Raw genomic sequence first — 20,666 nt, 5'->3', positions numbered from 1 at the left:
TCATAAGAGACAGAGAGAGGCAGAAACATAGGCAGAAGGAGAAGCATGCTACCCCCATGTGGGACTTGATCCCAGAATTCTGGGATCATGAATCCTGGGAGCCAAAGGCAGACACTCAACCACTGAGCCACCCAAGCATTCCTGACCTTGTAATCTTTATTGGTCAATCCCCTATTACCATCTTGCTGACTTCCATGGAACACAGCCTTGGAAAAATGGTGCCCCAAGTCATAAAGAAAATGTTTTTGCTTCTAGTAAATTACTTAAGATTCCCAGTATCTTTTAGAAATATTTCCAATCAAAATGGTAAAAACTGTAAAAAAAACCTTTGGTACCTAAATGGATCAACTCTCTGCTAAGCCAACTGTTTCTTTCTTTCTTTCTTTCTTTTCTTTCTTTCTTTCCTTCCTTCCTTCTCTTTCTTTCTCTCTCTTTCTTTCTTGATTTTATTTATTCATGAGAGACACAGAGAGAGAGAGAGGCAGAGACACAGGCAGAGGGAGAAGCAGGCTCCCTACAGGGAGCCCAATGTGAGACTTGATCCCAGACCCTGGGATCATACCCTGAGCCAAAAGCAGATGCTCAACTGCTGAGCCACCCAGGCATCCCAAGCCAACTGTTTCAATGCGCAGGACAACAAGCAAATATGGCAAGGGAAGCAGCAGCCATGGTTTTACACAGAAAGCACAATTTACTTTGAAATGGAATTGTCTCTTGGCCACATGGATAGAAAACAAATACCTTTTCTGGCAACACATTTCCCCAGTTCACTGAGGATTTCTCTCCGTTCCTTCACACTGGCCGTTGTCACCTTCCCCGCAAAACGTTTTAGTGTCTCGGAAACCTGTGAAGACCAAGCCCACAAAGAAAATTTCAGCAAACTACGAAACAATGAGTATGTATGCTGGGGAAGTAGATACAGAATTCAAGGTGGTTCTCTCTGACCCAAGGTCTCTCAACCTCCACACTGCAGACATTTGGGGCTAGATAATTCTTGCTGTGAGGCTGTCTTCCTATATTGTAGGATTCTGAATGGCATTCCTGGTCTCTACCCTCTAAATGCCAGTAACAGTACTCCACTCCTCCTGCCTCAGTTGACAATCCCAACTGTCTCCAGACATTGTGAAATATCTCCTAGTGGGCAAAATCACCCCCAATTGACATGTGCTACTTTAACCCAGTCAACCGGTCAATACACCTTACTCAAATTTACACAAAAAAAAGGCAAGGCAGAAGGCCAAACCCTCACCACAGAAAATATACTTCCAGAATTATGTAAAATCCAGTGATGACCCACTACATGCCAGTGCGTTTCCTTTATTCAGCTCTTGTTAGCCTCCCACATGGGGAATATCCACATCCTGGCAGGTCATTAGCAGAATGGAAGTACAGTGGCTGAAAGATGGAGAGCAAAGAGATTGAATCCTAGCTCTGCCTCTTACCAGCTGTAGACACTCCGTCAAATTATGTCATTTCCCTGGGGCGCCTGGGTGGCTCAGGAGGTTAAGCGACTTGATTTTCGCTTAGGTCATGATCTCAGGGTCTTGGTATTAGGCCCTGCACTGGACTCTGCTTAATGCGGGGTCCAATTAAGATTCTTTCTCTTAAAAAAAAAAAAAAAGATTCTTTCTCTTGGGCACCTGGGTGGCTCAGTGGTTGACTGTCTGCCTTTGGTTCAGGGTGTGATCCCGGGGTCTTGGGATCAAGTCCTGCATCAGGCTCCCCACAGGGAGCTGCTTCTCCCTCTGCATCTGCCTCTCTCTGTATCTCTCATGAATAAATAAGTAAAATCTTTAAAAAAAAAAAAAATTATTTCTCTCTCTGCCTCTCTCCAAGCAGGCTAATAAATAAATCTTTAAAAAAAAAAAAATATATATATATATATATATATATATATATATATATATATATATATCCTCTCCTTGACCATCAGTTCCCCATCTATACCATGCAGGTAATAGCACCTATCTCATAGGACAGTCAGTGGCTAAGGGAGAGAACCTACGTAGGGCATTTACTCTTCTCTTGTAACAGGTCAGCTACTAAACTAGCAACGCTCGAGCCTCTAAGGTAGGCATCAGTATCCCCACTTTACAGGTGATGAAAGAGCAGATTCCCAGTCACTGCTCAGACTGGGTTGAAAGCCACAGCACCTGTATTTTTGAAACTAAGCCTGAAACTGATAGGTCTATAAACCACTGCCAACTGGCCCTTAGTTTTCAACCACTAACCATGTTAGCGCAGCTGCACGGGGGGAAGGGGGGGTGTCACGGGGGATGGGACGGGACAGGACAGATTTCAAATACTCCTGAAAATCTGCTCCTGAGCAATATTCCAATATTCTCTAAGCTAGAGAACAGAAAGTCATGGATACATGAGCACTAGGAGAGGCCATGGTAAGCCCCAAGTAACTAACACACTGGTGCCCTCATCTTTTTCTTCTAAGGCTATTTCAGAGACAGGCCTTATAGTAAAGTCAGATTCAAGGGTTTATAGAGAAACAAAATTATGCTAAGGTTTTTTTTTAATATTTAATTCCCTGATATAATTCTACCAGCAGTGAGTAAACTCATGTCAAAACTCTTTCACATAGGGATCCCTGGGTGGCGCAGCGGTTTGGCGCCTGCCTTTGGCCCAGGGCACGATCCTGGAGACCTGGGATCGAATCCCATGTCGGGCTCCCGGTGCATGGGGTGCATGGAGCCTGCTTCTCCCTCTGCCTATGTCTCTGCCCCTCTCTCTCTCTCTGTGACTATCATAAATAAAAATTTAAAAAAAAAAAACTCTTTCACATAAGTGATTGTTTTAATACTGTCTTTTCTTTTTATAGTCATACATACAGATAATTAAGGAGTCAACATCATGTCAACTATACTTGAAAAAAAAAAGTCAAAGCTGAAGAGTTCTGGAAACTCTGCCAGAAAAATCAGTCTCTTGCCTTCACTCCCCAAGGGCACCCTCTTTTATCAATTCTGGCTCATGATTTTGGGAGCTACCTCCATAATCTCTAAATAACTTGTCTGTGCTACTACTACTTGGTTTTTCAGTTGTATTGCCTTCTATAGTAGCTCTTTCTCCAACCCCACCTCCTACCCTCCCCATTTCCCCAACATAATTCCTCAGTTTCATAATATGGGCTAGCTTACTATTCAGTGTTTACACTGTATGTAAATGGAAGGCATTTAACCACTAATTTTTTTTTAAGATTTTATTTATTTATTCATGAGAGACACACACACACAGAGAGAGAGAGAGAGAGGCAGAGACACAGGCAGAGGGAGAAGCAGGCTCCACGCAAGGAGCCCAATGTGGGACTCGATCCCGGGTCTCCAGGATCACACCCCAGACTGCAGGCGGCGCCAAACCGCTGCGCCACTGGGGCTGCCCAACCACTAATTATTTTGTTAAGATTTTATTTACTTAGAGAGTACATGCATGTGCGTGCACCCAAGCATGAGGAGGGGCAGAGGTACAGAGAGAATCTCAAGCTGGCTCCCTGCTGAGCTTGAAGCCTGACCCTACCAGTCTGAGATCATGACCCGAGCCAAAAATCAGGAATCTGACACCCAACGGAACTCAGGCGCCCCACTTGACCTCCATTTAATACATTATGTTTACTATCCTACACAGTTTTATTAACCCTGGAGTTAATAAATGCGCTTTCCCATCTGCCCTCAGTTTGCTTTATCTGTTCTAATTTGCACTTTGATCCCAAACTTTTTACCACTTGTACATTTGGGCAGACTAGGTATTCTACCAAATTCCATCTTCCTAAAGAAGTCTCTCCCAGAACTTGATGACCTGGCCCGATTTGGTAGGTGACCCTCTATAGCTGCAACACAGTGTATCACCCTAAAAATGTACTTTTTCTTGTGTTTAGATGGAGCACGTTCTCCATTTTGTGAAGTCTTTGCAAATCTGAAAATGTTCTAGCTTCACACTTAAGTTTGTTTGGATACAGAATATTAGGTTGAAATCATTTTCCCTCAGACTACTGGAGACATTCTCACTGAGCTCCAGCTTTTAGTGTTACAAAGTTCAATGCTGTTAATTTTTTAAAAATATTTTATTTATTTGAGAGAGAGAGAGAGAGAGAGAGAGAGAGGCAGGCAGAGGGAGAGGGAGAAGCAGGCTCCCTGCTAGAAGCCTGACTCCAGGCTCAATCCCAAGACCCTGGGACCGTGACCTGAGCCAAAGGCAGGCGCTTAACCAGCTGAGCCACCCAGGCACCCCTGCCATGCTGATTTTTGATTCTTTGTCTAAGACCTGACTTTTGCCCTGCAAAGTTCTAGGATCTTCTCTTTGTGTCCAAGGTTCTAAAATTTCACACAGGGCACCTAGGTGGCTCAGTTTTTTGGGCGTCTGCTTCGGCTCAGGTCATAAGCTCCAGGTCCTGGGATTGAGCCTCATGTCTGGCTTTCTGCTCATCGGGGAGTCTGCTTCTCCCTCTCCCTCTGTCCTCATCACCCCCACCCAGCTCGTGTTCTCTCTCAAATAAATAAAATCTTTTTTAAAAATTAAAAAATAAAATCTCACACTAATGTGCTTTGTTGTGAGTCTATCTTCATCCACTGTGCTGAGTATTTTTGATCTGGAAACACACCCTCCAGCTCAGGACAAGTTTCCTGAATTACTCTGCAGATGATTTCCTTGGATATTGGACCTCCTACACTAGTCCTCACAGTGATCCTGTTTTACACTTTCCAGAGAGAAAAGTTCAGGCTTTTGCCAAGGTGGAGAAAGACAGCGGGGATCTGACTGCATCAGAAAAGGGCTTTCCACCAATCCTCCTAAGTTAGCCCCGCCCAGTCACCCTCACTTCCAGAGGGTAGCTGATCTCCCCAGCTTCTGTGTGTCAGAGATTCTGCCATGTGAACCAGCTGGCTTCTAAGCTTTCCCAACCGCTGGCTTAGGATTCATTTTCCTTAGGTCTGCTAAATCCTTCCCAGTCATCCCTTTCTAGTTTCCAAAAGTTTGCTGCTGTTGTCTGCTCTCTACTCTCCCAATCTCTGTGGGAATCCTTTTTAAAACCTTTTATTACTTTTAGTGAGAGTTGAGGAGACAGCAAAAATAGATGCATGAATACAACCCACTCTCTACCTGGAATTCCCACAGAGCTGTCTTTCCTGGATAATATTAAATTCTTGGCTATAGTTTCTCTCAAAAAGTTGAAAGAACTTTTTAGGTTCAGGGCTCTTCTTTCTCTTCATCAGAAAATGAATTGAGACCCCATCAGAAAACTAAAGAAATGCATTCCATGATCTTTCAGAGAAGTCTTTTGTTGGTGTGACCAGATGCAAACAGCTTTAAAGTTCACGTTTCTCTCTAGAGTGGCACTGTCCAACTCTGTGATGATGCAAATTGTTCTTTTGCACTGTCCAGTACGGTGGCTACCAGCCACATGTGGCTATCGACATGCTGAAAAGTGGCTAGTGCAATGAAGAACTAAATTTTTCATTTCATTTACTTTTCACTAACTAGCCATTTAATACCCACATGGCTAGTGGCTACCCTCCTGAATAACACAGCTCTAGAGAGAGGTTTCTGCACTTGAGTATTAATGTTAAACATTATGTGTCCCCCTAACTCCTTCCAAAATACCCAACAGACTAACTAAGCTTTTCTTTCCAGGCTTCAGTATAACTGAACTGAAACAAATTACCAGCTCCTTGCACAGGAAATTCTCAAATACACAACTTCCCAATGTTCCTTAAGTGCTCACTCTCCAGCCTCAGAACCTCCCCATCAAAATCAAATTTAGTCTCTTCTCCCTGTTGATCCAAGGAAGCCAAGCTGTCCCTTAGACACCGGTTCCTTTTTCCATATGATTGTCTTTTCACTCTAAAACACTCACAACTACAAGCAAGGCTAAGGTGGAGGAAAAAGTTTTTCCCCAAATATTTTCCTGAATTACACTCGAGGGTCATAAGGCCCTTCCAAGGTAGTAAAGCTTCTTTTATTTTTAAGCAGGCTCTAATAACAACCAACAACGTATAAAGTGCCCTACTTTATCTCCCTGAATCCTCACAGCAAACCTCTACCGGAGGTACTACCTTAGCCCCATTTTATAGACGGAAAGAGGCTTGGCGGGACTAAGTAACTTGCCCGGCATCTCGTGGAAATCAACGAGCTGAGACTCAAACTCGGCTCTGCAGAAATCCAAAGGCTGTGCTCATAGCCGGTACTACAGAAACCTCTGCTGAACGTAAAGTTTAAGAAGAGTCGGTGTTGGCCGGGGCTTCGCTGCCGGGGGACTCGGAGAAACGCAGCAGAGACTCGTAGAGGCGAACTTCTGCAACTCCAGGGTGAGGGAGGGCCCCGCCGGGCGCCGCTGCGGAAGCCGCGGCCGGAGTCCTGGACTCCTCCAGCCCGGGGACGGTCTGCGCCGCGCGGGCCGGGCCGGACCAAGACCCGCGAGGAGCCCGGCCGACGCGGCCCCAGGGTCGCGCCCTCCGCAGCCACTGCCCCCCGCCCCCCCCCGGCCCCTCCGGCCTCTAGGCCAGCGGCAGGAGCGGTCTGGCTCGGCGGCCGCCGTCCACACCCAGTCGCTGGCCGCGTCGGCCCCGCAGCCGCCCGCCTCACCTGCGTGTCCGCCGCCATCCTGCCGGCGCTGACTCCGGAACCGCTTCCGGAGCGCTTCCGGGTCACAGCGCGGGCCCACGCGGCAGGGCGAGGCCGGGAGCCCGCTGGGGCCGGGCCTGGCGCCCCCGGGCGGGACGGCGGCCGCGGCAGCCCCGCGGGGAGGCGGGCAGCGGGATCGGGTGCCTGGGCCGGCGCTGGGAACGGTCGAGGCCCCCTACCCGGGGCCCCCTCCTCAGCTCGGGGGCCCCTCTCAGCCTGGCGTCGTGGGGGACGAAGGTCTTTGAGAATTTGTAATGCGGAGAGACCGCCCCGTAGCCTCCGCCCCGCCTTCCCGGAGTCCCCCACGTGGACCTGTACTGAGTGAAGACCACATTCTTTAGAACAGTTTTAGATGGCAGAACTGACCCAGTAAAAGGGACACCTCCATCTACCATCTTCTCCGGAGCTGGTAACCCAGGGGTGGACGACCCAGCAGCTAGGGACCAAGGGGCCGTCTGGCTGCCAGCGGAGGATCCAGATGAAGAGGGGCCTGTCCAGGCAGAAGCCTGCCAGGCTGGGAGTTGAAGGCGGACATTAGGAAAGGGCCTCACCGTCCACAGAGCACGGTCTGAATTTTCAGTGTATGGATGGGCCAACTACATACTAATGTAGGGAAGGGGGTCTGCACAGCTTAGCTCTTGGCCCTCTTAGCAGTGGCCTCCCAACCATAGTCAGAAACCCAGTTACAACAAATACCTTTACATCAGGACCCAGTACAGATTTCTAACCAGAAGGAAAACACCTACCCATGCAGCACTCATTTTATCTTAGTCACCACCTCTCAAGAATTGGATCTCCATGGTTAGATAATGCACTGGCATCATCTCAATGGACACTACACCTACTCAAAAGTATCTTAGAGGGACCCAGGCTAGTGGCCTGGAAATAAGAAACCTGGTATCATAGAAAGAGTTAGGGGCGCTGGCTGCTGTCAGTGGAGCATGCACCTCTTAATCTCTGGGTTATGAGTTTGATCTGAGTTGGGTGAAGAGATTACTTAAAAATAAAATCCTTAGAAAATAGTTAAAGCTGGGTGGTACTGAATGCTGGGAAAGCAGCACCTCACTTAATTACAAAAAGAACACTGGAAAGAAGAAAAAAAAAGGAAAGAAACATCCACTTCAAATAAAGCTCTACCATGGCTCTAATGTCTAGTATACAGCACTGTAAACCTCAACAAGTACAAAATGAAAAGTTCAGACTTTTAAGAGAAGTAAGCCTTTATTTCCTTGTTTCACAAATAAACTTGGCTGAATTGGTTGCTTTTGGTGATTAGTCAATGAATTGGTTGCTTTTGGTGATTAGTCAAAGAGACCAAATCCCATATCCTCGTCCGATTCCTCCGACTCTTCCTTTGCTTCAACCTTGGCTGGGGCTGCGGCAGCAGCAGGTGCAGCAGTGGTGGCAGCAGCCACAGGAGCAGCAGCCACAAATGCAGATGGATCAGCCAAGAAGGCCTTGACCTGAAGCAAGCGGAAAAGTTCATGATCAAAATGGTCACCCACAACCCCTACTAACCACAACCCCTCAGCTCTAGCTCAATGGCCAACAACTTCTAAGCCACTGAAGCCTTCCCCAGAAATGATCAGGCAAGACAGCTTGAGTATGGCCTGGTTAAGTCTTAAGCCCCACTCTTACCCATCCACTAACCTCTTCCAGTCTCCTGTCATTTTTAAAGTCCAGGACACACCTCCCCTGCTCCCAGCTTAAGTATACTCTTAAAAACGTATCTGCTTTGTAAAATACGATTAAAGCACAACTCCACACACTGCCATCCATTTATCCCATTTAAGGCCACTGTGGTCCTAGTGGGTTTTTACCTTTTCAGCAAGTGGAAAAGTGTAATCAGTTTCCACAGACAAAGCCAGGACCCGCTTGTATCCATTGATGATAGAATGGGGCACTGATGCAACAGTCGGGTAACCTATCTGCAGACATACGCTGGCAACGTTGCGGACACCCTAGAGAGAGGAAGAAATTACATTTCATTTACAAAAAAAATTTTTTAAGACTATGTATTTATTAAAGAGAAGACAGAGAGAGAGAGAGAGAGAGAGAGAGAGAGAGACGGAGACACACAGAGGGAGAAGAAGGTTCCATGCAGGGAGCCCAATGTGGGACTCGATCCCAGGTCTCCATGATCAGGCCCTGGGCTGAAGGTGGCGCTAAACCGCTTAGCCACCTGGGCCGCCCAGAAATTACATTTCAGTTAAGGTATTTTACAGACAAGACCGTGAAGCTCAAGCAAAGTTCAACAGCAGATAAGACTTTAAGACTGACTTGCTGTGTCTCACACCAAATGCTCCTGGCAGGGCAATTCTTTTTTTTTTTTTTGGCAGGGCAATTCAGACCCATAAACATTCATAAACATTTTTTGCTCTTACTCTAAACAGGAGTATTTCATACACCACAATGATGGCATTTACTTCAAAAGTCACCATTCTGTCATCATTCAGTTCCATGAGAAAAAAAAAGTTAAACTAATTCCGATGAGAATTTCATCCACCATGAAATTTCCAAAAACAGCAGTATACGTAACTGCAAATTTTTCATTTGTCCAAGAAAAGCAATTACATCTTTTATCACCTTACTTATCCACTTAAATTTTTAATGCCAATGCCTGGGTGGCTCAGCAGTTGAGCATCTGCATTCAGCTCAGGATATGATCTCAATTCTGGGATCAAGTCCTGCATCGGGCTCCTGTATGGAGGCTGATTCTCCTCCGTCTGCCTATGTCTCTGTCTCTCGTTAATAAACAAAACCTTAAAAAAATTTTAATGGTAAAATATTTTTATTTTAAAGATTTATTTATTTACTCATAAAGACAGAGAGAGAGAGGCAGAGACACAGGCAGAGGGAGAAGTAGGCTCCCCACAGGGAGCCCAATTCGGGACTCAATCCCGGATCCCGGGATCACGCCCTGAGCTGAAGGTGGACTCTCAACTGCTGAGCCATCCAGGTGTCCCTAATGGCAAAATCTAAGCAAGCTAATCTCAGATAAAGTCAGTTCTCCCCAAACAGGGTGCTTGGCAATAACATTTACGTATGACACAGTCCTCACTTTTCTTTCTTCTTTGACTCAGGATACTACTCAAAAATTCCATGTTTTATTGCAGTCGGTAGAATAACAACGGCCCTCACTACGTGCCCAGAGCTGCTAGAAGGCTTTCTATTTGTTAATCCGTTAAATCCGGGAAGCCTGGGTGGCTCAGTGATTGAGCATCTGCCTTTGGCTCAGGGTGTGATCCTGGGATCATGGATGAGTCCCACACTGGGCTCCCTATAGGGAACCTGTTTCTCCCTCTGCCTATTTCTCTGCCTAGGTCTACTCAGGAATAAATAGATCTTAAAAAAAAAAAAAAAAAACTCTTTAAAACTTTAACAACCTTATATTATTTTTATATTATTGCTGTTCTACAGATGAGGTAACTAAACAGATTAAATAACCATCTTGATTATGCGGCTGATTTCAGCGGCACAGCCGGAATCCAGTCTGAAGCTAGCCATACTCTGAACCATTAATGTACCAAGGGCCTGAAACGGACAGCTTGTACCTCCAGGAAGCGAGAATGCAGAGTTTCCTCTGTGATGTCAAGCACTTCAGGGTTGTAGATGCTGCCATTATCAAACACCTGCTGGATGATCAGCCCAAAGGAGAAGGGGGAGATGTTCAGCATGTTGAGCAGTGTGGCTTCGCTGGCTCCCACTTTGTCTCCGGTCTTAATCAGCTGCACATCGCTCTGAAGAACAAGTAACAGTGGGCGGTCAACACCTGAACAGCCAGCAGGTCCACAGCAACCAAGCCCCCACCACTTGCCTGGCTAGCGCTGGCCAGCCAAGTCCACTCACCAAGATTTCAATGGTGCCCCTAGAGATCTTAGTGGTAATGCCTAAAGCCTGGAAGAAAGAGGTCTTCTCGGGCCCCAGACCTGTGTTCTGGGCTGGCACAGTGACTTCACATGGAGCTATGGCACCAGCACGGGCAGCAGCAGGAACCTGAAGGGAAACAATATTAAGAAGTCTCCTCTCCACAAATACAAGCTGAAAATGGTCAATTTTCCTTGTAAGAAGCCAAATTAATTACGAGACTCTAGCCAACCTGATTATCTTACCTTATTGGCCAGCAGCATGTCCCTGATCTCAGTGAGGTCCTCCTTGGTGAATACAAAGCCCACATTCCCCCGGATATGAGGCAACAGTCTGCAAAGAAAATTTACAAGAGAGTGTCACCATTCAGTACTGATTCTTCTCTGGGAAAGGGGAGAAGGGTACCGAGAAAGGAGGACAAAGATGCCCAGGAGAATGAACTGACTTCTCCAGGGCTGGGTTGTTCTCCAGATGCCCTCGGATGGCCTTGCGCATCATGGTGTTCTTGCCCATCAGCACGACAGCCTTCCCACGGAGGGACATGCGAATCTGCTGCATCTGCTTTGAACCCACATTGTCTGCTCCCACAATGAAGCATTTTGGATAATCATCCAAAAGTTGCTACAAAGACAAGCCAGAAACAACGTTTAGCAGGAGGAAAGAGAAACATCAAGAAAAACCAAACCCCATAATCACTGGCTTCCATCTCACTCCCTTCCTTCTAGGCTTTTTAAGTGACTCAGAAATTGGGACAAGTCCTCCCACTGGGAGCTACGAGTTGTAAAACTGTCAAATTTATCAGATTTGTACAGAGTACGAATGGTGAAAATGAAGTTTCTAATTCAATCCCCCAATTTATTTTTTTTATCGTAACATTCATTTTTGCGGCGCCTGCACGGCTCAGTTAAGCGTCTGCCTTTGCCTCAGGTCATGATCCCAGGGTCCCTGCATTGGGCCTCCTGTTCATGCTCTCTCAAGACTTTATTTATTCATGAGAGAGGAACAAGCAGAGACAGAAGCAGAGGGAGCAGCAGCCTCCATGCATGAAGCCCGATGTGGGACTGGATCCCGGAATCTCACTCTGAGCCAAAGGGCGAGATCCTGGGATCTCAAGATAATCTTCCCCAATTTTTAGGGATTCATTAAATGGCTGCATCAACAACAACAAAAAAAAGCCATTCCAAAAAAGGTAGGCTTACCGCAGTAAACAAATACCAATAATATAAACACAACAAAAACGCTACTTGCAGGATCTAGATTGTGGATATGGGACTACTGGACAATTCTTTTAAGTTTTCTGTGTCTGAAAACTTTCATGATAAATAGGGTAGAAGAGACTAAGCTCCACAAGGCAGCCTAATGCCTGCAAAACAGGAGGTCTGCATTTCTGGGCAGGGAGGATTCCCCCACCCCCAAGACCATCCATGAGAACACATTAACGGGATTTTTTTTTTTTTTTAAGATTTGAGAAGAAGGTGCACTCAGGAGCAGGGAGGGGCTGAGGGCCAAGCAAACCCCCCACTGAGCAGGGAGCCCCAAGTGGGGCTAGTACCCAGGACCCTGGGATCATGATCCCAGCGGAAGAAGGCAGATGCTTAACTGTCTGAGCCACCCAAGTACCCATGAGGTGTTTGGTATCTTGATAAGACCTAATATGCAACAAGTTACCACTTTATAATGAGTCACTCATTGGCTCAGACGTTCCCAAAATGGGGGCATAAGAGCATTTAGTATAAATGCTATTTGGAAGCCAGAGAGACCGGAGTATGAATGCTGTCACCTTAGGAGCCACTCAACCTGCCTGAGCCCATTTACCTGCAACAAGGAGGGGAGGAGGCGCAGATCTCTGCACACTGCGAAAATTAAACGAGATTTGCCTAAAATGGTCATTTAGTAGCCGGTACCCAGGAGATGCTCAACACCCGACAGCTCACGGTCCCTGTCAGTGCCCAGGGCCCAAGCAGCAAAACGGGTTACCGCGACCCATCTCCGCACTTACGATGATCTTAAGGAAGTAGTTGGATTTCCAGGTCGCCCTGTCTTCCCTGGGCATCACGGCGGTGCGTCAGGGATTGCCACGCAGGGTTTAAAGACGATGTCACTGCGGGGAGAGAGGGAGCTCAGACAGCCCTCGACACCCGTCACCTCGGCCCCACCGGGCTCCAAGCCCGAGGCCTATGCGGGGCGGGCCACACGTGAGCGCCCGCCCGCCCGGCTCGGGGTTGCCGCCGTCGCCGCCACTCGGGGAGCGCAAGCCCCCGCCGAGGCCCCAGGCCCAAGAGCCCGAGAGCCCTGGGCCCGCCCCCTCCCGAGATCTCACAAAGAGCCCCCCCATCTCCCCGCGGCCAGGGCCCGGACCGACGGCAGCGGCCACACGAACCTCCCACGAGGACGCCTGGAGAGAGGAGGGCCGCGCGCCGGCGCACACCTTTTATATGTGAGCGGAGCGGCCAATCAAAAGACCCAGACAGTCTCCCCACCCCTTAGCTGGCGCCGACGCCTGTCTGGTGACGCCACCCTGAGGTCGACAGCCATTGGACGATGGTGCTGCCACTCTAGACAACGGGAAGCCGCCTTTAAACCAAGCGGTTAAGGAAGACGCTGTTTCCTGTTGGAGGAGCCGGCTCAGAGCTGCTGCCCTCTGCTGGGCTGGAGGTGCTCGGGTGCAAGAGCTAGAGCTCGCGAGCTGAGCGTCGTTTCCGCCTGCCCCCTGGCCAAACCGCAAACTGAAAAGAATACTATGTGGAACTGAGGAATAATTGCACATGCTTTTTAGAAACAGCATGGTCTCTGGTCTACTTGACAATTTGTCCTTCTCCCTACCAAAACGGAGGAACCCTTTAAAACCTAACTCACGGGCCGCCCGGGTGGCTCAGCGGTTTAGCACCTGCCTTGGGCCTAGGGCGTGACCCTGGAGACCCGGGATCGAGTCCCACGTCAGGCTCCCTGCATGGAGCCTGCTTCTCCCTCTGCCTGTGTCTCTGCCTCTCTCTCTGTCTCTCATGAATAAATTATTTAAAAACAACAACAACAACAACAAAACTAAGTCAGGGGCACCTGGGTAGCTCAGTCGGTTAAGTGCTTTAGGCTCTTGTCATGATCCCGGGGTCCTGGGATCCAGCTGCGCATGGAGCTCCCTGCTCAGTGGGGAGCCTGCTTCTGCCGCTCCCTCCTGTTTCTGCTCTCTAATAAATAAATAAAATCTTTACAAAATAAATAAAACCTAAGTCAGATCATTACCTCATCTGCTCAAAATTCCTCAAAGGTTTCCCATTTCCTCAGTATAAAAGCCTAAAACTTAAACTGTGTACGATCTGCTCTGGACCTCCCCCTCTGTAATCTCGACTCTTTTCCTCCTGACTCATTCCCTTCCAGCCTGTCGAGGCTCTTTGCGTTTTTCCAAAGCCTGCTCCCACTTGAGGGGTCTTGCGCTAGCTAGTGCCTCTTCCTGGAAGGCTTGCTGACATCCACCAAAGTAACTCAACTTCATCAAGTCTTGGCTCAAATATCATGTGTTCAAAGGAGCCCTACCCTAATTGCCCTGTTTAAAATTACCCAAAAAATCCACTACCACTCCTCCCTTAACTCTGTTCTGTTTTTAAGGTAGCACTTACACCTTTTTCTTCTTTTCTTCTTTTTAGCACTTACATCTTGTAACAGTGTATAATTTACTATGTTGTTAGTTGTCTGTCTCTCCCTGCGGGAATGCAGGCTTCCCACAGCAGAGCCATTTGTCTTGTGCCTGGCACATAGCAGGCATATAACAAATATTTATTGAGTGAATGAATGCAAGGTTTGCAGTCAGAAGGCCTAGATCCTTCTTCTACCACCTGCTAACTGTGTAACTGTGTCCATCCTAGGAAGCAATTGATTGATTTTTAAGATTTAATTTATTTATTTATTCATGAGAGACACAGAGAGAGAGGCAGAGACAAGCAGGCTCCTCACAGGGAGCCTGATGCAGGACAATCCTTGGACTAGGATCACTCCCTGAGCCGAAGGCAGACACTCAACCACCGAGCCACTCAGGTGTCCCTTAGGAAGTAATTTCATCTTGCTGACCCTCCGTTTCCCTTTCCTTAACTGTAAAAATGGGAGTAATGAAGTATCCCCATTCTAGAGTTGCTATGAGGATTAAATGAGATATGTGTTAAGACTTTAATATAGTCCCTGGAATGTAGGCAGAAATCACTAAATTCTTGTTTCTTTTATTATACATTCATTCAACACTTATTTGCATATTTGTGCTATATCTATATATCTATATGTTTTTTTTGGTAATGATTGAGGTAGATTCTAGGCCTGAAGGAGTGTTTCTATCTTGACCCTTTCAAGTTAGAAATTTCTGTGTTTTTCAAAGCTTCTGATGTTGCTTCTGGTGACCAGCTGTTTAGAGAACTGTTAGAGTCAATTACTGCTAAGATCTTTTTTTTTTAAGATCTCTTTTTAATGACAATATATTACTGCACGCTCAGCATTGCACTAAGTACTTTGTCCACATTAGTGCTGTGAATCCTTGCAACAATTCCCTGAGGAGGTACAGTATTAGCATTTCCGTTCATCAATGATAAAATTCACAGAGAGGTTAAACAACTTGCTCAAGCCCCAATAAACACTGACTCAGGAAATGAAATCTAGGAGCAAGTTCAAAGCCCATGGGCTTCACGATGCTATACATTGCCTTCTAAATTCTGAGGCTGTCTCTCCCTAAATGCCCTTTTTCAACTATATACATACTCACATGGTACCTTTCCAAGGACATCCTGGCTCTGATGATATAAATATCTCGAATTGTAGTACATCAATATAATGGAATATCATGAAGCCATTAAAAAATGATGCAGGTCTCTATTTATTGGCATGGGAAAATACTCACAAAGTACAGTTGAGTGAAAAAGCAAATTACAGTGAAACGTGCCATATCCATTTCTATAAATAAAATGAATTCAACATGGTCCAGAAGAATAAACCATCAGCACTTTCAGTGATGGTCAAAGGTACTTTCCACTTGAGTGCACCGTGAAATGGCCAAGATTCCAACTAAAATTCAACATGCTGCTTTTGGAAAACCATTCTAGAGAACGGAGAAATTATGAAGCATCTCAAAGGGGAACAATGCTATCCAGAAAGCTCCTGGGGCCCAGGACTAGACCTGTGGCTCAGACAAGGAGAAAGCATGCAAATATGGACACGACCACCAGGGGGCAGAAAAGACCCACCCTCAACTGTAAATTTGCCAACTTCCGCTGGGAAGGTTCCACACCCAAGGTGTGGTGCCAGCACGTGGGGTGGGGGGTGTCTGGCCAAAGCAGGAACACAGGCAGAGGCAAGCCCTGGGTTCACATCCTGCCTCTGCTCACTCAGGACCGTTTTGTGCATGTCAGTTCTCTTCTCTGAACCTCTTTCCGGAGCTGTAAATAAGGGTGAGGCCACCCACAGGCCCACCTGAGGGTGCCCTCGGCAAGTCTACAAGCAAAGCACTAGGGCAGGGCCTGAGCCACACAGGGCCCAACAACACTGCTCCCCCTGCATTTCCTCACCAGCTGCTGAGAGAAATGCAAAGCTCACGCAGGAATCCCATCCCCCCGGGGCTGTCTGCCTCAAATAAGGGAACATCACTGAGTTACCTTCAATATGGTCCCCCTGAGTCTGGGGAGGGTTTGGTCTCTCTTCTGGTACTAAGTTGCTACCTTAGACTGCCAAGAAAAGGAACTAGGCATGGGTGAAAATAATGGCAAACTTTATTGGCATAAATCACAGGAATTGACATGGGGAAAAGCCAGGTTAGAAGTTTACAGAGAAAAAAATAAAATCAAATCAAATAACCATTGACCCAGAGGGTGGACCCCAGACACCCCAGTCCCCCTAGGGGAGGGGCCTGGGGCAGGTCACTGTAAACAGAGCAATAAGGCCTATGGGTGGAGTGGAGACATCAGACCTTTGGAGGGGCCCAGCTGACCTCCTCAGACCAGGGCTGCTTCCAGTCCTGCCTCAAAGGAGGGGACCCTCTTCTGAGACCCCACATGCTCAGCCTCTGCTGAGAGGCTAGTGAAGTGGTCTGGACCTTCCTCACTTTAGACCCCACGGGGGCCCCTTTCTGCTGACTCAGAAGCCCAGGCCTACCTGTTCCTGTTTCATCCTTGGGGGACAGAGCTCTGGGGGCTTCCTGCTACTTTAGCAGGATCCTGTCCCTCTGCCCAGAGTCCTATCGGGCCGTGTTGCCACATCCTGGGCCCTTTCCCCTAGATCTCCAGTCTCCAGGGAGGGCAGGAAATTTGGGGAAACGGTGGGCCCAGTGGAACCAACAAAAACAATGGTCAAAACAACACACCAGCTTTCTTGACAAGGCAGAAAAGCGGTGTGGAGGCCAAGAATGTTCAATGGGTTCTCTTGTTGCCAAAAAGTTCACAGGGGAGCAAGGCTCCTGATGCCTTACTCGGGCAGGAATCAGCACCCCTAAAGTATACTTTCCCCTTTTCCTCCCTCAGGAACAGGACAGATGAGGTTCAGAGTTCTAGGCCCCAAAGGGCAAGACATCCTGAGGCCAGTGTCATTAAGAGCTTGCTGACCCAGGTAGTATCCAGGAAGGGGTTTTAAAATACAGCAGTTTATAAAACAGTCCTGGTGAGCTGTGAAGTTAAGGAAGGGGAGTCAGAAAGCTGCTCCCAATTCACCTGCTTGTGCTAAGAAAAAATAAAATACAAATTGCTTCCCCACCCCAAGCCCTCAGTACAAGGCAAACCCCATACCACAGCCATCATCACCAACAGGACCAGTGGCCATGGATGAGAAGAGTACAAAAAGGGACAGCTTTAAAATCTCTTCAAAATCATTTTGTATAGAGAAGTAAAAGCAACTCAAGACAATATGAATTCAAACCTCAGTGTAGAAATCTATCAAAGTCGATACAGTGTCCAGGCACGGGGTGAAACTCCCCACCTCACACCACCCCAGAGATGGAGGAAGTGACTATAAAACATTATTGCTGGAGAGAGGCCTTTCTCAGTAGAACCAGAGCAGTTGTGGGGGTTTGGGAGGCAGCTGCCCAGGCCTGGGGAGACTGGAAGGGCAAGAGGAGCCCGAGAAACCCTCTGTGGCCCCTCGAACACTTCCACCCTTGGACAGATGGATTTATGCTGGCATTGTCTGAAGGGAGTGGGTATCCCCCATTACTCTCAGGACAAGGATAATTAGGTTGGGACTGGGTGGGGGAGAAGGATAAAAAAAGACCCCATCTGACCCTGCCTGCCCTTCCCCTGGCTCCACTGCCAAAATATGAGTAAGAGATGGCTCCAGTGTGGGGTGCTGGCCTGGCCAGGCGGGTGCAAGGGGACAGACGCAGTGGAGGCTGGGGCCCTCCAGCCTCCACCTCCAGGGAGGATGAAGAGCTGACAACCTGGGGAGGGCTGCAGGAGAACAAAGGCCCAGAGGCTCCGGCAGGGGAAAGAAGAGCAGGCCCTCTTGTCATCCTGCACCAGCCAAAGACATGCGTTCCAGTTGCAGTTGGGTTTGTCCCTTCACCCCTGGGCAAGGCCTCTGGGTCACAGTAGCAGTTGGGGAGGCTGGGCCAGGGCAGGGGGGCCATGGAGGGTGCCTAGCAGAAGAGTTTGAGGAAGCAGTTCTGACAGTAAGGCTTGTCGTTCTGCTCCTTGAAGGTGCCCTTGTTGAGCTGCTTGAGGCAGAAGGCACAGACGAAGTGCTCCGGGTGGAACTTCTTGGCCATGGCGGTGATGCAGCGGCCCGTGATGGGTTTCTGGCAGCCAGAGCAGAGTGAGCCTCGCCGCTCATGATAGTGCACCTCACAGTAGGGCTGCCCATCGTGCTCGAAGAAGCTGCCATTGACGAAGGGCGTGAAGCACTCCTGCCAGGCAGAAGGGGGTGAAAGGGGCTCAGGCCGGGGATAGGGGCTGAAGCCTCTGCCACTGGGATGGGCAGAAGACAGTCATGGTCATGACTCTCACTTGCAGAGCACTTCATACGTGCCAAGCGCTGCACTAAACACTGACTAGATTCTCCCAACAGAGGAGGCAACTGAGGCTTAAAAGTTCAGTGACTTGCCTAAGATCACACAGCTAGTTACTAAGTTGCACAGCCTGGACTCTAGCATAGGTCTGACTCCTGGGCAAGTGGCTGCAACACTGTGCCCAGAAACCAAGCTGCATACTTGGGAATAAAAGGCACTGAGAAGGAACGCCTCGGTGGCTCAGTGGCTCAGTGGCTGAGTGTCTGCCTTCAGCTCGGGGCATGATCCCAGGGTCCTGGGATCAAGTCCTGCATTGGGCTCTACCCAGGAAGCCTGGTTCTCTCTCTGCCTATGTCTCTGCCTCTCTTTGTGTGTCTCTCATGAATAAATAAATGAAATATTTGGGGACCGGGGGAAGGCACTGAGAAGTCCTGCAGTGAGTAGTGTTTCCCAAACTTATCTGGTCTGAGAGCCCTTGTCAGACCCTTAACATCTGTGGACTCCCATTACCACCAGAACACAGTTTAGAGACCAGTGCCTATTTCCACTGTAGCTTATCCACACAGCACAAAGCTGGGGGATGTACCTAGCTTCCTCTTGGTTTCTCCCAGCCTCACTCTGAGCCTTGGCCCAGGACCCACTGTACCCCCTATCTGCTCACCCCTTTAAGAATCCCCAAGTTAGATCCAGAGAGCATAAGGGGGTGAGGATAGGGGGGACCTTTTCTCCCAGCTGCCCACTCCCAGCTCCCTCCAGACAAGGGGGCTCCTTACCCGGCACACAAAGCATTCAGGATGCCAGAGAGTGTTTAGGGCCGAGATGTAGTTCTCCAGGATGGCCCGGGCACAGCCGCCACACTTGGGCGCGAACATGTCAAAGTAATCCTTCCGGCAGTAAGCCTTGCCATCTTTCTCATGGAACCCTGAGAAGTAGGGGTTTGGGGGGCTGAGTGAGGGCCTCTAGAGATGGAGCCATCCTGACTCAAACAACTGCAGTCTCCTGCCCCTGCTTCCCAGGAGCAGCAGGGGCGGGGGCGGGAGAGGGGCAGCAGGGTAGTCTGCCTGTGGGTCATAGTCATACCTTCAGGACCAAAGAAGGCCCCACACTGGGCGCAGAAGAAGTGCTCAGGGTGCCACGTCCGGTCAAGGGCTGTCACCACTTTCTGTGAAAGCAAGGTGTGGGATCAGAGCTCAGGTCCCACAGCAGAGACTCCCAGGCAGGACTGTCTTTCCCGCCCCCACCCTACCCAGAGATCAAGTCTCTCCTCACTGTGCTCTCATTACCACCAGGAATTCCAATTTAGTGAAGGGCTGTGACATGCCAGCCACACTCTCTCCTCATGGATCTTCACATGCAGTTAATGTCACAGGTTCTATTGTGACTCCCATTATATAAATGGAGGTATCAACCGCAGGAGAGTGAGGGAGCCAGCACTCCATTCCATTTATCGGGGCAGGACTCCTAACCCCTGGAGTGTCAGCAGAAAGGAATCTGGTGTGGGAGGTGGAAGGGCGGCGGAAGGGGCCTGCACCCAGCCCAGGTGTGAATTCCAGTCCCATTTCCTAGCTGTGTAAGCTTGAGCATGAGTGACCTCTTTGAGCATCAGGTGGCACAGACAACAGTGAAGAAGGAATGTGCCAGCACAGCTGGCCTCCTGCCATGCCACAGGGACTCACATCCAGGATGGGACCGTTGCAGTAGTAGCAGCGTGGAGAGAAGAGGTTGTGATAGTCCTTTTCACAGTAGGGCTGTCCATCCCGCTCAAAGAAGTTCCGGGATCCAATCTCCTCTTGGCAGTGGGTGCAGACGAAGTGCTCCGGGTGCCACGTCTTTCCCATAGCAGTCACGACCTGACAAAGGAGGCAGAACGTGGCTCGGGACCCTGCCTACTGTGGAGCACCCTCCCCAGAGGAGCAAAGCTCCCTGTGCCACTGCAGCTCCCACCCCCACCCCCATCCCCTTCCCCTTCCCCCCACCCACTCCACTGCCACCTTCATCACCTGCCCAGCAATGGGCTTCTTGCAGGCCCCGCAGACCCCCTTGGCAACCGTGGCAACCCCCAGTTTGTTCAGGTCAGACTGTAGGCTCCCCAGCATACTATCCAGCTGGCTCCCAGGCTTTGGGGGCCCCCCGGGGGGAGAGTTGCTCCCCGTCTTCCCCTGGGCCATGAACTGTGGAGAGAGAGAGAGAGAGGCAGTCAGGACTTCCAGGCCTG

General features: G+C 48.8%; 3 protein-coding genes across 7 annotated transcripts in view; all 3 read right to left on the bottom strand.

Moving 5' to 3' along the window:
* Positions 1-6,628, bottom strand: part of GCN1 (GCN1 activator of EIF2AK4) — a 60,216-nt gene extending 53,588 nt beyond the window's left edge. Inside the window, exons 1-2 of the mRNA XM_041728682.1 lie at positions 6,583-6,628; positions 742-844 (exon numbers count right to left, since the gene is read on the bottom strand). Coding sequence (XP_041584616.1) covers positions 742-844; positions 6,583-6,600 — 121 coding nt within the window. The 5' untranslated portion in view covers positions 6,601-6,628. The remainder of the gene's footprint in view (positions 1-741; positions 845-6,582) is intronic.
* A 1,195-nt stretch (positions 6,629-7,823) lies between these two features.
* RPLP0 (ribosomal protein lateral stalk subunit P0) lies at positions 7,824-12,913 on the bottom strand. The gene is made up of 8 exons (XM_041728683.1): positions 12,869-12,913; positions 12,488-12,589; positions 10,934-11,109; positions 10,734-10,821; positions 10,471-10,617; positions 10,176-10,361; positions 8,442-8,582; positions 7,824-8,084 (listed from the first exon to the last, which is right to left on the bottom strand). Exons 2-8 carry the CDS (start codon positions 12,539-12,541, stop codon positions 7,923-7,925), a joined length of 954 nt encoding a protein of 317 aa, XP_041584617.1. The 5' UTR covers positions 12,542-12,589; positions 12,869-12,913; the 3' UTR covers positions 7,824-7,922.
* Positions 12,914-16,211: 3,298 nt separating this feature from the next.
* The window catches only part of PXN (paxillin), a 48,297-nt gene continuing 43,842 nt past the window's right edge, over positions 16,212-20,666 (bottom strand). For all 5 annotated transcript variants that reach the window (XM_041728675.1, XM_041728678.1, XM_041728674.1 and 2 more), the window contains 5 exons: positions 20,452-20,622; positions 20,128-20,301; positions 19,532-19,613; positions 19,225-19,373; positions 16,212-18,349 (listed from right to left, as the gene is read on the bottom strand). In XM_041728675.1, the coding sequence (XP_041584609.1) occupies positions 18,083-18,349; positions 19,225-19,373; positions 19,532-19,613; positions 20,128-20,301; positions 20,452-20,622 (843 nt within the window). In that variant the 3' untranslated portion in view covers positions 16,212-18,082. The remainder of the gene's footprint in view (positions 18,350-19,224; positions 19,374-19,531; positions 19,614-20,127; positions 20,302-20,451; positions 20,623-20,666) is intronic.

Source organism: Vulpes lagopus, chromosome 14 (assembly GCF_018345385.1).
Source record: "Vulpes lagopus strain Blue_001 chromosome 14, ASM1834538v1, whole genome shotgun sequence".
Taxonomy (NCBI): Eukaryota; Metazoa; Chordata; class Mammalia; order Carnivora; family Canidae; genus Vulpes; species Vulpes lagopus.
Note: the sequence above shows the minus strand (reverse complement) of the source record. Positions and strands in the feature narration are given on the sequence as shown.

What these genes read in the sequence shown, in the direction of transcription:
- RPLP0 (XM_041728683.1), bottom strand. Translation starts at nt 12,541, where the DNA reads ATGCCCAGGGAAGACAGGGCGACCTGGAAATCCAACTACTTCCTTAAG. An exon ending in AACAACCCAGCCCTGGAGAA is followed by an intron (nt 10,822 to 10,933) that starts GTCAGTTCATTC and finishes TTTTCTTTGCAG; the next exon opens with ACTGTTGCCTCATATCCGGG. An exon ending in ACATGCTGCTGGCCAATAAG is followed by an intron (nt 10,618 to 10,733) that starts GTAAGATAATCA and finishes GTTTCCCTTCAG; the next exon opens with GTTCCTGCTGCTGCCCGTGC.